A 15,346-nucleotide genomic window follows, 5' to 3' on the forward strand; every position below is an offset into this window, starting at 1 on the left:
GTAGTGGTGTAGAGTGGCTGTCGTATGTGACCACCTCAATATTGCCCATGCAAGGCATGCAGAGTATCTGCCATCATTTCCTCTGATTCTACAAAAAGTGCTGAACAAGGAGCAAAGCAGTGCATGATAAGCTCCAGCAATTCCTGAATTTGACGTGGAATGTTTACCTTCCTGGTAATTTTGTATTTCAGTCCTTGACTCCATAAATAGAGCAGCTAACAATAGCAATAGCTTATTGCCCTGCCTCCTGAAAACAGATATGAGCCTCATCACCTCCTACCACACACTCAACAGACGGTGGTACCCCTCAGCCAGCTCTGTCCTCTGATCCAGTTGGACTTGCACACGCCTTGTATCTTCTTCCTGGTTTGCTGAGCTGTGCTGGCTGACAGCAACACACTTTCATTGAGTTACAAAGAGCTATGCATGTCTAATGCTCTGCTTCCTCCAGAGATGCATTGCTTTGGTTTCCTTCACATAGGTGAATCCACTGTAAGCAAGCGCTCGCCTCTATTCACTTGCGCACGTACAGTTCAGACCATAATGCTTCTGAATTTAGTCATGTTACATCCTGTGTTTCCTGATTAAGATCAGTGGCTGCAAGCTGATCGTTTAATTGTCTTTTCAGAAACTCAGCTTAGTTTGCTGTGCTTTCCCCACTATATAAGGGGAATAAAATGAAATCTTAATACAACCAGAGGCAAAGGTTCGTTTCAGTCTTCAGCTCATTGGCTTAAACTACTGCAAGGTCCTTCTGCCACCAGGACATCCAAAATCTTCCTGTGGACTGCTTCAAAACATCTCAAACAGGAATCCTAGTTTATAATCCATCAAACACTCAGTTCTGCAAGTTTTCCATTGCTGGGGGGCCCAGGGGCTGTGCCGCAAGCACACAGCACCCCAGGGCTGCCTCCTCCTCCAGCTGCATGGACATCCACCAAGCCTCCAAGCAGGGCAGCTCCACCACCCTCATTGATGTCCTCACTCAAGGACAAACTTTGTTGCTAGTCAGATCCCCGAATCTACGTGACCTCCTCAAAGCAGCCCCAGCAAAACCCAGACTTGCCCAGAGGGACTGGTTTTGCTTTATAAGCACAGGCTGAAACAAATAGAGGCTCAACCCCTGAAGATACAACCAAGGATCTGAAGAACCACACTCACCACCCTGCTATAGGCATATCTTGACAGCTTTTCCCATAACATTAAGTATTTTTCACTACAAAGTCACAAGAAAAAATCCTAAATTAAGGCTACTTAAGTCAAGTCCCACTGACCTTTCTGGATGATTTTACCCATTTACTTGAGCATGAAAAATGACCAAAAAGTGTCCCAGGCCTGAATGAACTGCCATAACCCAGCAGCAGTGTTGTTATTTGCATGTTGGATTTATCATACTCCTAATTTTGTAAATTACTGTGAAGCTTTTGCCCCCAAATGGTTAGTTGTGAATTAGGAGGGAAATTGTAGCTTTATATTCTTTGATACCAATTCTTAAGATTGAATAGCCTTAAAGAGATCATAAAAGTGCTCCAAACATGACTAACATTTTAGTAAAATGTTTTTAATATGCATGGGGCTCCATCCACTAAAATTACTTTAGAATATTAAAAAGCTGATGTTCAATTATGGAATGAAAATTCAAGTTACTTCTTCCTTTAAATACTGTATCAGCAGAACAAGCCTTAATTATTAATTAAACAAACTATGGGTTTATACAACCAGCGTTGAATCTGTGCAGCAAAACAGAAAGCTTCTTACTAAGAGAGCTACGCTATGGGTGGGGCAAAGCAAGAAAAATAGCCAAATTTTTGCCTTTATCAATCTCTACATTAATTATTAAAGAAGAAATATTTAAAGTGATATACTCACATGACAACAAATTTTAAGACACACAATTTTTTACTGAAATTTTCTAACGGCTAGCTTCAAGGCACGCAAATTTATCTACTGGTGAGAGCGTGTATCAAAAAATTGAGAATGGTGATTGAGGTTTGAATCCTCTCCAAAGGCTTTCTAGCATCCCGCGTCTCAGTACTGGCTTTTATGCTTTGTATCCTTTGGTACGGTTCTCCAAACAGAGGACATAAATACCATCCAGGTTTTAAAACATTTTATTTGCATATTAAAAAAATTGTGCATTCCAATAATTAAAATCATTTGAACAAAAAAAAAAAAATGGCACTCGATTAACTGCATTTTACAGCTCGCAGGACCTTGGTACAGCTTTGCATTTATTCGTGTGTTACTCTAGTTTACTGTAGTCCCACCCAAGTTCTTCTTTCATCAACATGCAAGCTCTTTCATGCCACCAGGACCAAAGCCAGACAGGCAGAGGGAAAGGCAGCGCCTTCATTCAGTGTCAGTAGTTCTCTCTATTCTTTTGATGTGAAAGGGGCAGTACAGTCATTTTAAACTTTATCCAACCTCTTTGCATCTTACAAAGTTAAACAGCTAAAAGAAGTAAAATAAGAAGGCAATGCTTGTGGAATGTACAGTGCATAATTTGGAAGGGCAGATTTCATTACGATTCACCCGCTTGCTTCTCCTGTTCAATTGCTAAAAGGGGGGAAAAAGAAAAACAGAAAAGGAGCAATAAAGATCGTGAACCTAAAAAACGCACCCGTCGGTCAGTTTCTATGGCTCGTGAAGGGGCATTTATCAAAATGGAAACCCCAATGGATCCCCACGAAGGGCTACCCGGTGCCGAGGGGGGGGTTCGGGCTGGGCAGAGCCGCGCATCCCCCCTCGCCCCGCCCGGTCCCGCGCCCGCCGCCCCTCTTTGTCTCCTCCCCGCCTCACCCCACCCCCCTACTCCCCCCATTGCCCCCCCCCCCACTCACTTTCTTTTGAAGGCAGGGGATTTTTCTCTTGCGTCTCTGTCTTCTTCAATTTGGACTTGTCAAATTTCTCGATCTCGGCCATGTCTGGTTTGTCGGACATGTTGGCAGGTGAATCTGCGCGCACAAGGGAAGAGCCCGTTACCCCCTGACGGGGCTCCCGGACCCGCCTGGACCCCCCTCGACCCTCCCCAAGGTCCCCCCCCGACCCCAGCGGGGCCGCGCCCCGAAGGCGGCCAGCGGCATCCACAGGGGGGGCGCCGCCGCTGGAGCCGAAAACTCCACGCACGCCGAAATTCAGGCGCTTAATCCCCGGCGTGTAATAAATAAAAATAAAAATAAATACGAATAAGAAAAAAAAAAAAAAAAAAAAGCCAACAGTCCAGCATCCCAGCTGCTTGCAGCTCGCCGCCAGCCCCAGCCGGTGGCAGCTCCCAGGATCTGCAGGCTGTGGAGCACAATAGAAGGGCAGCGCCCGGCGCCCGCCTGGTTTTAAACTCGATAAGGAAGTAAAATTAAAAAAAAAAAAAAAAAATAATAATTTTAAACTAAAGCCGCCGGGCTGCAACGAAGGAGGCTGGCGGGTCGTACGCCACCGCCCTGCAGCGGCTCGTCTGCGAGACAATAGCCCCCCCAGACAATAGCCCCCCCCGGACAATAGCCCCCGCGCCCTGCCCTGCCCTGCCCGCGGTCCCCCCCCGGAGGGGGGGCACCGTCCAGGGCCCCTGGGTGGCCTTGCCGGGGCCGGGGGGGCGGCGGGACCCACCGGTGTCGCCGCGCGGTGATGCTCAGCCCCGCCGCTCGCTGCCGCCGCCGCTCCGCACGCCAGTATAAAGGGCGCTCGCTGGCGGGGCGGTTTTATCCCTGTGCCTATGCAAATGGAGGTGATGTCATCAGCTAACCATTTTGCCGCTTTCCGCCTTTTTCTCTTTTTTTTTTTTTTTCTTCTCCCCCCCGCCCCCCCTCCGCTTTTGCTTCCTTCCCCTCCCTCCCTCCCCCAGCGCCCAGCCCTACCTCCCCCAGCACACACACACACACACACACACACACACACACACACACACTCACACACACACACACACACGCACACGCACGCACGCACACATACAGACGGACAGACAGACACACACCCCCCACGACCGCCCCGGACCTCGGGGGGGGCGCCCCTGGGGGGGCGGCCGCTGCCCGCAGCTCCCCGGCCCCCGCCCTGCCCCGACGCCGGGAGCGGGACCGGGGCTGGGGCAGGGACCAGGAACAGGGCAGGGACCGGGAATGGGGCTGGGACCGGGGCCGGGGCCGGGTGGGAGCTTTGGGGAGCTTTTCCCTCAGCCCCCGGGGTGCCCCTCTCCCGCGGGTTGGGCAATATCAGCCGGCTGGTGGTGGTACTCGGATTTCCTCATTTCGGAGGCGAACGCGAACCTCTCGGTCCTTTACGAGCTCCGGGAGCCTCCCCTCCCTCCCCCAACCTCCGGCTGCAGGGAGAGAAAAACCCCATCGCTGTCCTTGCGAGCCTGCTGCAAAGAAGAGCAAGCGAGCACGGCCGTGCCGAGCCGTGCCGGGCCAGCAGACAATAGCCGGGCCAGGTGCCGCCCCACCCGGCATCTGCCGGGCCCCGTGGGTCGCAGCCGGGGGGCATCGCCCCGGCCAGCCTGGCCGCCCCCCCCCTCGCCGCAGCACCAAATGTCCCCAGCGTGCCGCAAGGGGACCCGAGCCGGCGAGCTGCGAGCCGCCAGCCGCCCTAAAAGCGGTGTAAGGCGGCTGGCTGGGGGCGCACGGGTGGCTGTGGTTTGTGCTTTTGCAGCGCTGGGTAATAAACTGAATTATCCGTGGGGGGTGCGTGGCAGGGTGGCAACAAGTTGGGGACATCCCCGCGTCTTTGTCTGGCAGCGGCTCGGCGAGGGGAGGTGCGAGGTGGGGCTGGCTCGTGGGAGCCCGTGGGAATGAATTGCTGCTGCTTTGGGGACATCTGCGCGGCACCCGTGTGGCCCTTCGCTCCCTGCGCCCTGCCCTCCAGCACTGCGTCTGATGCGAGCGTGGCTGGTGGCGAAGCAGAAGCTGTGGCTCACGGACCGTATTAATGTATGCCAGGAGAGCTGTAAATGCATTGCAGTCAACTCCTCCGGGGATGCTGCTGCTTCCTCTGCTCCGCGGCTGTCCGCTCCCCCTTAGCCAGCCATTTTTCCTAACGTTTCCAGATGTATGGTCACGGGGGTAAAATCCTGTCCCCATGGTGATTCCAATAATACTTCACTGTAGTGAATGAAGATTTCCAGTCCACCCAGAGTCCTCCTACAGCCGAGCTCCTTCACTTTTGGTGGTGCAGTGTATAAACTCCGCTTTATTCCCCCGGTCCATGACAGCCTCAAAAACTGGAAGAATAGTCTATTGCTGAGAGAGATGGTAACTCCTATAAGCCAGGAGTGGTGCAAGACCAATGGCCAAAGGAATCACTGAGGAAAGAAATAGCAAGGAACATATCATATAGTTTGAGAGTATTTACAGATTTTCATAATAACAGCATTAAAAACATGGCAGAGGGATCTTCTGTGTTGGAAATGGGCTAAATTTGCTAGCTAGCTTTTGAGCAAGTTCCTCAAAATGAGTTTATGGCCTTTTGCTTCGACACGTTTGAGCACTGAACCATGTGACTGGGAATTGTGAAATCTCCCTAATTATCAGCATCACCAATGATGTTACAGCTTCAGACTTTTTGGTTTCACTGAAGATTTTTTGGCCTCTTAAGTGATAGTAAATCAATATAAACATTCTTTAGAGTTTGTCTCCTCTGTAGCTACTGCAATCACTCATGCACGTGTCTGAGCACATCAATATTGCCCTGACCTGAGTGCAGTAAATGCTCTCCTGACGTTGCAGAATGGTGGGTGTCTGTGGGACTGGGGTCTGATTTTCCAGAAGCAGCCTGTCCAGTGGTAGCACTATTCATTTTGGGACAGAGCCATAGATCTCTTAAATGAGTGTGATCCACACACTTAAATGGAGCGTCACTGATTTGTGTGAACCAGGCCTCACTGCTGAGTTTAGATTCAATTACAGTCCTGCGAGACAGAGACAAATAAAAGGTTTACACTTCTGCTGCTTCTCTGCCTTCCTGTATTTCCCTTTCAGTGGATTATCACTGAGATAGGCACAGCATCTTGGAAATGCCATGTGTACCTTGCTACGTGTATGAGGGCTGTATTGTTCCTGGAGCATAATGTAGGCATTTCATTTCCCTGGCAGGACATAGGCTAATTTCTGTAAAAGTAAATGCTCACTCATTTAGTGTTAGTGGTATAATTACAGAAATTGCATATTTGTGTATATCTCTTTATGCCTGCTTCTTTTTGTTGCTGTATGGAGAATGTGAGGAAGATTCATGGTCATGTGAGACTGCCCCATGCCAAATGGCACCTGGGGATAACAAACACCACAGCGCACTTGGATGTGGCAAAGCCGACATCCTTAGCACATTTGCTAGGCCACATAGCATAAGCCACATAAAGGATAACTAGTTTAGGAGTTCTTATTTTGGATATTGATGGGCTTCTACATTTGTTACTTTTTTTTTGTATGTCACCAGTTTCTTATAGTGATTATTTAGAAAAAAATTACAGTCACCAAATATTTGGTGAGGTAGTGGTACCCTTCTAGGCATGCGCTCTCTTAGCCATCTGCATGTTAAAGGAGAGCACTTTTCAGCAGATTGCTGACCTCATTTGCAAGAAGGAATTTGGACTCTCGCTAACAGTTTTCAGCTGAAAACGTTGAGGGGCTGCACTATGTCAAGGCAGCAAGTTCTTTCTTGCATTTTCGGAAAGTCATGGAGTGGGAAACAGCACGTGGTAAACCATAGTTCTTATGTCTCATTTGTTTGGCCGTGTTTGAAGCCTTGTAAAAAGATCAACACTCCTTTTCCAGGTAAGTATAAACTATTCCCATTTGTCAGACTGTGAGACTGAGATAATAAAAGACTTGCTTGAGGGCATGCAACAGAGGGGCTTAATCAGATATTAATTGATGTCAGTAAAAGTGTTTGTATCTAAAATTGACTTCAGCTTTTGCTTGAGCTCTGACTGAAGAATGTTTTGAAACATGATCAGGAACACAAATCTAACCTTGTGCTAGTTCTTTCATACAGTCTTAAAAAAAAAAAAAAAAAAAAAAAAAAAAAAGAGTAATTAAAGAGTAATTGAGGGGACACAAAATGCCTGTGTGATAAAGCACCCAAAATTAATTCCCGTATCAGCTTATTATTCATAATGGGATCCCTGGCACATCAGATGACTCTTAAGATAAAAATAAACTGTATGCAAATTTCTCTATCATATGGAAAATAAATTAGAGGAAGAGAAGCCAAGTGATTGTTTTCCAGGCCTCAGTTTCACATGTGAAATCTTATTTTCACAGGCTTGACTTTCTGAGAGAGAATGCTTTCTCTCACTCCATATACCGTTAGAGGAAACTCGAGCTGGCAGAAATCCCGAGAGTGCAAGTGAGGAGGAGACAATCACTTTTTGTAGTTTCTGGCTGCACTACCTCACTGCCAGCATCAGAAGTGGCTTTATGGTAACATTGGGGTTTGGGTGTTCAGTTGGTCCATTGGCAGAGCACAACATTTGTTTTGTGTCACTTTCCACGAAATGCTATTGACAAAAAATAAAAAAATCAATTCATGGAGCAGAACGTGTATAGGAAGAGCCTTCGATCCCCCCAAAGTTTTCAGAAGAGGAATTGCAAAATGTCTGTTCTAGCAGGACAGATACTGGCACTTCTCAGCTTTACAAATTGTGGCATTTCCTTTTTCTACTGTGCTTGACAAAGGGAATTTTGCAACAGGTCAGGACTTCAAGCAAGTGGTGCTTGTGGGAGAGGAGAAGCCAGCCTGGGAAGCTCAGATTGCTGCACAGGAAGCTAAATACCCCAGAGCAGCAGATGCTCCTCTCCCACACCAATCTGCCTGAATCTGGTTCCCCTGCCTTCCTTACACCAATGAATAATAAAGGAAGAGCACTGAGTCTCACTTTTAACACATGCAGAAGCTGTAGCAAAGCTGCAGTTTGGGGGCTAGGCTATCTGAAACCGAGCGAAGGCTGCATGCATACAGCCAATAACAAAGCCAACAAGATGAGGAAGCCTTCAGCTGTGGTTTCCAGCTTTGGTGGGATGCTAAGAAGTTACTCTCATTGTATTCGGAAATTTTTAATAAATTGAGAGGAAGCTATTATGTTTCCAGCCCACAGAAAGATTTCTTTAAATCTGCAGGGAACCACCAAGCTTTGGGTTATTTGTCTTACACATTTCACTGGGGCTACTTTGCAAAGGTCTGTGGACTAAGAGTGTCCAAACCACCTCCTTTGTCTGCATTTTTTGCTACCAGATCTATATGTAAAAGCTAAGGCTGAAAGCTATCTCTAGAAAAAAAAAGGCTGTTTTACTAATTATCTGAGAAAACTGAAAACAATAGCATATCTCCTGCCTGAAGAAGGCATCTCGGTGCCAAATTTTCACAAGTGCTTGTCATCATTTCCTGAATTTTGCAGCAACTTTTCTTTCCTCTAATTTAGATGAGTGAAAATAATAATTTTGAAAGTACATAAATAACAGCATCAGCATAACACACCATAAAAGCAAAATGCATAATTTCTCCCAGTGCAACTCAGCCCTATCCAGCAACCCCTCGATCCTCCAGTGCTAAGCTTCTCCTAAGTTAAACTGCTAATTACAAGTCATGCGCATGGCTGTCAACAGAGAGTACAAATAGAAATCTCAGGGAACGGGGAGACTGGATTGTTATGTTACCATTGAATATGAGTTTCTTTCAATGCGAAGATAAAGCTAGATATACATGCAAAATACTGTGGTCTCTTTATTCAACACACAAGCGAGTGCATGTATACAAAAGACAAGAAGGCTATTCTTATCAGGATCCCATTGAAAAGGGGATGACCAAAACAAACAGGCTGAATGAAGCAATGGCTAGCAGCAGCCAACTGTGGGCTAACACCAGCGGAGACTGCTGTTTCTCTTGCTTGTAGGAGAGAGCACAGAGATAGGGTAACACCGCCCAGGAACCTCCCCAGGATGCCCATACTGCATCTACCCATACTGTGAGCTGCAGAATAACAGCATGTGCCTGACGTCATGAGCTGGGTGAATTGTGTCGTGCTGAGATCGGGGTTCCCACCCTCCAAAGCTGACGTTCCCGTCTCGACATGATAGTAGTAGAAGTCAGTGTGCATCAGCATGCAGCAGGATCAACTTATTTATCTTGGAAAACAGCACTGCCCTAAAGAACACACCTGTGCTACACAGGCCTTGCATAGCTATCTCAGAGCTAACTTTAAACAAACAGCAGCCTGGAAGTCACACTGGGTTTATTGCTTTGTGTTGATTTTCTTGGGCGGGTTTACTTGCCTGTGCTGAATGCTGCTAGCCCTATCCGAGACATTCATTTTGAAACCATCTTAAGTGTATTCAGCTATCAGCTCCTTTGTGTTTTCGTCTCCCCAAGCCCATTCAAGTGCAACAATCTTTTTTCTCTTGTCTCTCCTAAGAGTGTAGCAGGCAAGATTTTCCACAGTTTGTGGGGGTTTACCTATCTGATCTATCTATTTGTTTTTCACCACTAATCCCTTCTTAAATTATTTCCAGCAAGCAAACAGACATCAACAACAACAAAACTGTAAACTTGCTGCAGGACCAGATGTAGAAATCTGGTGTAGATGTAGATGTAGGACCAGATGTCTATGAAATCCACTCAAAACCTGACTCATGTCCTTATGTGAGCTTTCACCAGGCTAGGGAGTAAAGGATGGAGCTGCTGGGGTAAAGCACATCTTGTTTAAACCTTACTGACAGGATGCTTTCTTCACTCTACCAGTTTGTGAAAAGCAAGGGAGGAGAAGTGTTTTGACTGCCATAGCCATGCATTTCAACTACCTCTGGCATGCTCCACAAATGGTAGGGACTTGGGGTGTGTGTGGGGTTTCCTTCTTGAGAACAAAAGGCGCAGCTCTCACAGCGTGAAGGTTTCATCACCCCACCAACATGCCTGAAACAAAAGCTCATCCTGGCATCCACACAGCTTCCGAGGCTTCCTGTTCTTTGCCTTGATGCTTCCTTTCAAGGTGGAGGGAGTTATGAAGCCTGAGCCCTATCAGAGGTGGGACTGGGAGGGATGGCCCTGTTGGGTGGGCTCATGTTGGGTGGGCGGGCTGAAGAGTACCCCATGCACAGCAGGCACTTAGGGCTTTTCCAGGCTTGTTTGTGTCTCAGTTTTTCAAACAATCTCACTGTCACTGTTGGGACAAATAAGGCAGGGGGCTTGGGAAAGCACCACTTTTGAAATTGCTTGGGAGTTTTCAGGTTATTCCACAGAACAGTATGGACCAGAGATAGTGGTTAAAGTTTGATAACACTTGTGATTTCTTTGTTCAAAGTGTCAGGCTTAGAGAAATGCACACAAGGACACAGTCACTGGCAGGAAAGAAGTGGTGGCAGATGGAGTCCGTTTTCCTTACAGGAAGAGGAGCCCTCAGAGTTGCTCACAGTGTCTGGTGGCAGCAGGGTCCATCGCATCTGCTTGCTCATGTCACCTCTGCTGCTCGTTATCACTAGGCACAAGTTTGTTTATAACTAACTGAAACAAAAGCATTTCCTGGCATGGTTTAGGGCTGGTAGGAAGTTACTGCACACATGCACAGGAAAAACAACAACAGTAACACTAATACATATTGACGTAGTGGGGTGACTGCTAAAACATGTCACGGCAGGCAGGCAGACAGAGAGCTCATTTTTATAGGGAGGAGTATAGCTACTTTCCACCTGAATGCAAACTATTGCACAGGAGCAGAAAGAGCAAAAAAAAAAAAAAGCAAGTTCAATTTTTTTTGTTGTTGTTCCATGTGTGTTTTGCTACTGATATTAGTAAGCATGAGATTGAGCCCCACTTCCATTTATTTCAGTTATTCAATGTGCCTTGAAGAGGACACATGTGAAACCAGGGATCATATCAAAGCTTCCAAAGGGAACAGATATTAACTTATTTGTGTTGCCTCTTCATCTTCTGCTGATTTGTCTCCTACACCTGTAAAATAAGTTTTATTTCGAAGCTACAGTCTTGATAAAATCAGAACTGTGGGATGAGAAAGAGGAGCAACCCGGTAGACTGAGATGTGAAAGTTCGTCTCTCTCCATGAATCATGCATATATGTACAGCCCACGCCGTTCAAGCAGAGTTTTGTCCACTAGTAACGAACTACTGCCACCAGTGGGCTGCGGTTTGTATTGACACACAATTTTAATGTTCCTCATACTGGTAATATTAGTCAAAATATTCCAGGACTCCAGGTCTTAAATGAAACCATGAATGCACAGGCCAGATACAGAGAGTTGTGTCCAAGACCAAAAATGCCATGGCTGCCTCTGCAATACACAGCAAATGTAGAAGTTACTTTGTTGGTTTAGATACACTCACAAATTCTCTTAGGGGTCATTTTCTCCTGATAAACTTCATAGCTCATCTGGGAATGATAGTTCTCCCACACTGGCATGCTTGGCAGAAATATGTTTTGTAGGAATTAAATTTTTCCTGGTAATTACCATGGTTTTGCACAGATTTGACATTGTTATCCATGGAAACACAAACTTCTGAACATCAGCTTCAGAAGAAAAGATGCATACATGTACTGAAATACATGTATGTTACCTGTGCCTCACTGTTGACTAAGTTTATCAAAGATCCAGAAGTGAGATCACTTGAGAATGCCATAGTGTTAACACAAACGAGGAGGCCTGACTCCTCAAATATGATTTTTTTTTCCCCATTTTCTCTGAAAATAGGGCCAGAGATTGTGGTGATGATGATCCTTACATATATGCATATGTAAATACAGTATATAGAATCATAGAATCATGTAGGTTGGAAAAGACCTTCAAGATTACCAAGTCCAACCATCAACCTGACCTACAGAGTCTCATCACTAAGTCATGTCCCTTATTACCATGTCCACGTCTCTTAAATGCCTCCAGGGATGGGGACCTCACTGCTTCTCTGAACAAACTGTTCCATATATATATATAATATACATAATATATATAAGGGATGTAATATATAACACATTATAATAATACAAAATACATAATATATAAAATATCTTATGCAGATATTATATATATAATTATATGATGTAATATAATAACTATATGTTTACTGTAATATAATACTGTATTATATTGCAGTATGCTATGTTGGCTCCATGGTTTTAGCTATATTTCTTAGGCTGAGGAAGATTCAGATTAACATCTTTTATCTTGCTGGAAAAAAAAGAAATCCTATCAAGGCAGTAATGGTTAATGCAGTATGTCCAGTTTATACACCACTAAAATGAAAACAAAAGAGCAGGGCAATAGAAAGTCATTCATATTTGGATGGATAACTGACTCAGACAAAGTTATTTAAGGGGACAAATTCAACTCATGAACTTGGATTTCCTGAAAAGATACATCATCCCGTAGCACCCCATCCCTCCTGAGTGCTGTCAGGTGCAGTATGTGCTGCTGTTTGCATGGCAGAAGCACAACCCCAGTATTTGTTCAACTCTACCATCCACCCTGCCACAAATCCTCACCCATGAAAATATAGACTGACTTGAAATATTAACCACAGAGTTGTTTCATGAACAAATTTAATGTTCAAATGTAGTTTGCTAGTATCACCATCTTTGCTAGAAAGAGAACAATCTCAAAATTTCTTCAAATTCTTCAGAGCAAGATTCTTCAAGACTAGGACTGTATAAATGTGGGATGGTTTTCTTGTTGAGAGAGAGAAAATGTTTTACAGTGGTCCTAAGAGACCCTCTCCTGCTGGTGCTTGGGCAGAGCCCTAGCAAGAACTTAATTTATCACTTCGTGGTGAGAAAAACAGCTGCCCCAGTTCCAATGGCAGTGGGCCATTTTATTCTGTGCTTACTGTTTGGACAATCTGCTGTGAGCAAGACACTGAACATTAAGGGAGTACAGGTAATCATTAGATACAATGCTCCTTTTCTTACATTACATAATGTGAAGAAACTGAAATTATATATCCTCTCCTGGAATAATGTTATATATAATAATGTAGAAATATAAATAAATAATAAAAAATAGTAAATATATAATACATATATAATGATATATATATATTATAGAATATATAGAACATATATTATATTTATTCTATACATTATATATATAATATATATGATATATATATAATGGAGGTTAGCAGACAATAAGAATATGACTTTACTAGCTACAGGAGGATATTCTGCTGGCTGGCTGAGTGAATGTCTAGAATAACAAGAAATAAAAGATTTTGTTGATGTTCAGTCAAATGTCTTTCTTCAGCCCATATTACAGCACAATCACTTCGGCATCTTCTAGCTATCTACAGCATGTAGGCTTCCAGCTTCATGTTTATGTGCTCCAAAAATAACTTTTGCTAGATTTGTTGGTCTTGCTGGCAGCTGCTGTTTAGACAATACTTGGAAAATAATATACTTTATTTTGAAGGTGAAACAAAGATTCTTGAAGATTAATTTGGTCTGTTTTTAACGTTAAAAACAAAACAAAACAGAACAGAAAACTAACACACAGCATAACCAAAGATGAAACCCTACCATTTACGGATTTTTAATTCCTAATGGGGGAGAGAAAAGCAGGGACTGTGGAAAGAATTAGTGAAGAGAAAACTGAGGCTTTTCAGTTTCCTGGTTTTAGTGAGAATCAGGGACCCAGCGATGGGGAACCTGTAGTCAGGTGAGAGGGGCACTAATTTGGTAGCGGTTACAGTAAAAACATTTCTCAGACTATTCTGGCAACAAGAGGAAAGTCACTGCTATGAACATAAGCATACATTAGATACAGGACATGCATTCTCATCATCTTCACCACTCCACAGTTGGGAAGATGCTCCAAAATACATGTATAATCCAGCACAATAAAATGTATATGCATCAGCATTAATAAGTGGGTTTTAACTTTTTTTTTTTTTATCGAGTGAACACCTTGAAATTTCTTAGAAGAAAAGTTGTTTAGTTCATTTAAGATCATTCTTTTAAATTGCTTTCTCTTATAGTTTTCCACAAGCCTTTTCACAGTTGTTCTCAGCTCACAGCAGTCCACAGCTTGCAGGTTGACAGTCACTGAGCCAGAGGTACAGAAGTTGTAGCACAAATGAAAAGCAAGAAATTGTAATGTGATCATTTGAAACTCTGTAAGTCAATAAGTCTCCCCAAAAGCTTTGAAGAAGCAGATTTGCTAGAAATCCACATAATCTCATTGCAGTCGTCTGCTGGGCAAATACATTGGTGGGTAGACAGCACTGCCTACATTTTATTTAATTGAAGGTATATATGGATTCATTAGCTGAATTATAATTAGAGTTTTAACATATGCTCAGGAAAATATTCTATGATGAGCTAGTATTGCTTCTGTAAAATATTAAGATGTTACTTCCTAACACGTTATAATAGCAGAGGGTAAAAGAGAATCAGTAACTACCTTAAGTTTAAAAAAAGCCTATGGGAGACCTCACCTGTGGTACTCCAAAGAGATAGTTAAAAATAAAAATAAAATAAAATAGTGCCATAGATTAGCAGCAGGAAAAAAGCAAACAAACAAACAAACAAACAAAAACAGGGTAGAGAGAAATACACAGGTTCAAGTATGTTAGGTGATTAACATGGGAGAGTTGCAAGGATCCATATGAAGACCACTGTTGTTATTTACATTTGGTATTGATGTGGAAACCCCACTGCCCTTTGGAGTGAAGCATGAGGCTTTATATTCCTTCAAGAAAATCAAAGAACACAACCATACATTTACTTCATAAAGTTTTTTGTGCATTTTACTAAGCTCTCCTCCATGCCTTCTAACAAGAACTTCCAAAACAACCATCTGATAATTTGAAAAAAAAAATTTTTTTTGAAAAATCATTTTACCCACTGCATATGCACTATCTTCCAGGTCCCCTGGAGACCCACTTTTGTTGCATGAGGACAAGAGATGAAGAGATATTTTCTGTTACTCTTCTTTCACTATGTGTCATTTGTTTCCTTTCTCTAATCTTCACCAGGATCCCTCCCCCCCCCCCCCCCCCCCCCCCCGTTTGTTTGTTTTTTTTTAATTTTGTCTTTTGAAAGTAACCACTTGCAGTCTGATTAGGTTCCCTTCTTACACATGTTTGTCATGCCTTTGAGACTGCCTCTCAAAGAGTCTCTATTTGTCAGGCAGAGAATGGAGCAAGGCATGGTGGTCACCATTCAGTCGTAGCTGGGAGTTATTTCTCTAGCCATAGAGGTATTATTGCTATTGAATGCCTAGGCAGTTATCCCAGATGAGAGTAAACTAGTCATTCAGTTAATGACATGCTGAGGTTTTCAGGTTTATTGCTTGCTGTTGTATTGCTCATACATTGTATTGTTTCCATTTACGGAGAGCAACAGAGCAGAGCTCATGAATAAGACAGC

General features: G+C 44.0%; 1 protein-coding gene across 1 annotated transcript; it reads right to left on the reverse strand.

The window, feature by feature from the left end:
• Positions 1-2,095: 2,095 nt before the first annotated feature.
• On the reverse strand, positions 2,096-3,681 carry TMSB4X (thymosin beta 4 X-linked). The gene is made up of 3 exons (XM_032207609.1): positions 3,604-3,681; positions 2,841-2,954; positions 2,096-2,556 (listed from the first exon to the last, which is right to left on the reverse strand). Exons 2-3 carry the CDS (start codon positions 2,938-2,940, stop codon positions 2,522-2,524), a joined length of 135 nt encoding a protein of 44 aa, XP_032063500.1. The 5' UTR covers positions 2,941-2,954; positions 3,604-3,681; the 3' UTR covers positions 2,096-2,521.
• Positions 3,682-15,346: the final 11,665 nt, after the last annotated feature.

Source organism: Aythya fuligula, chromosome 1, assembly GCF_009819795.1.
Source record: "Aythya fuligula isolate bAytFul2 chromosome 1, bAytFul2.pri, whole genome shotgun sequence".
Lineage (NCBI taxonomy): Eukaryota > Metazoa > Chordata > Aves > Anseriformes > Anatidae > Aythya > Aythya fuligula.

Bases quoted from the DNA above. Each gene is read 5' to 3' on its own strand.
- TMSB4X (XM_032207609.1), bottom strand. From the start codon at position 2,940: ATGTCCGACAAACCAGACATGGCCGAGATCGAGAAATTTGACAAGTCC. The intron at 2,557-2,840 runs GTGAGTGGGGGG...CCCCCCTTTTAG, and splicing joins TCCCCTGCCTTCAAAAGAAA to CAATTGAACAGGAGAAGCAA.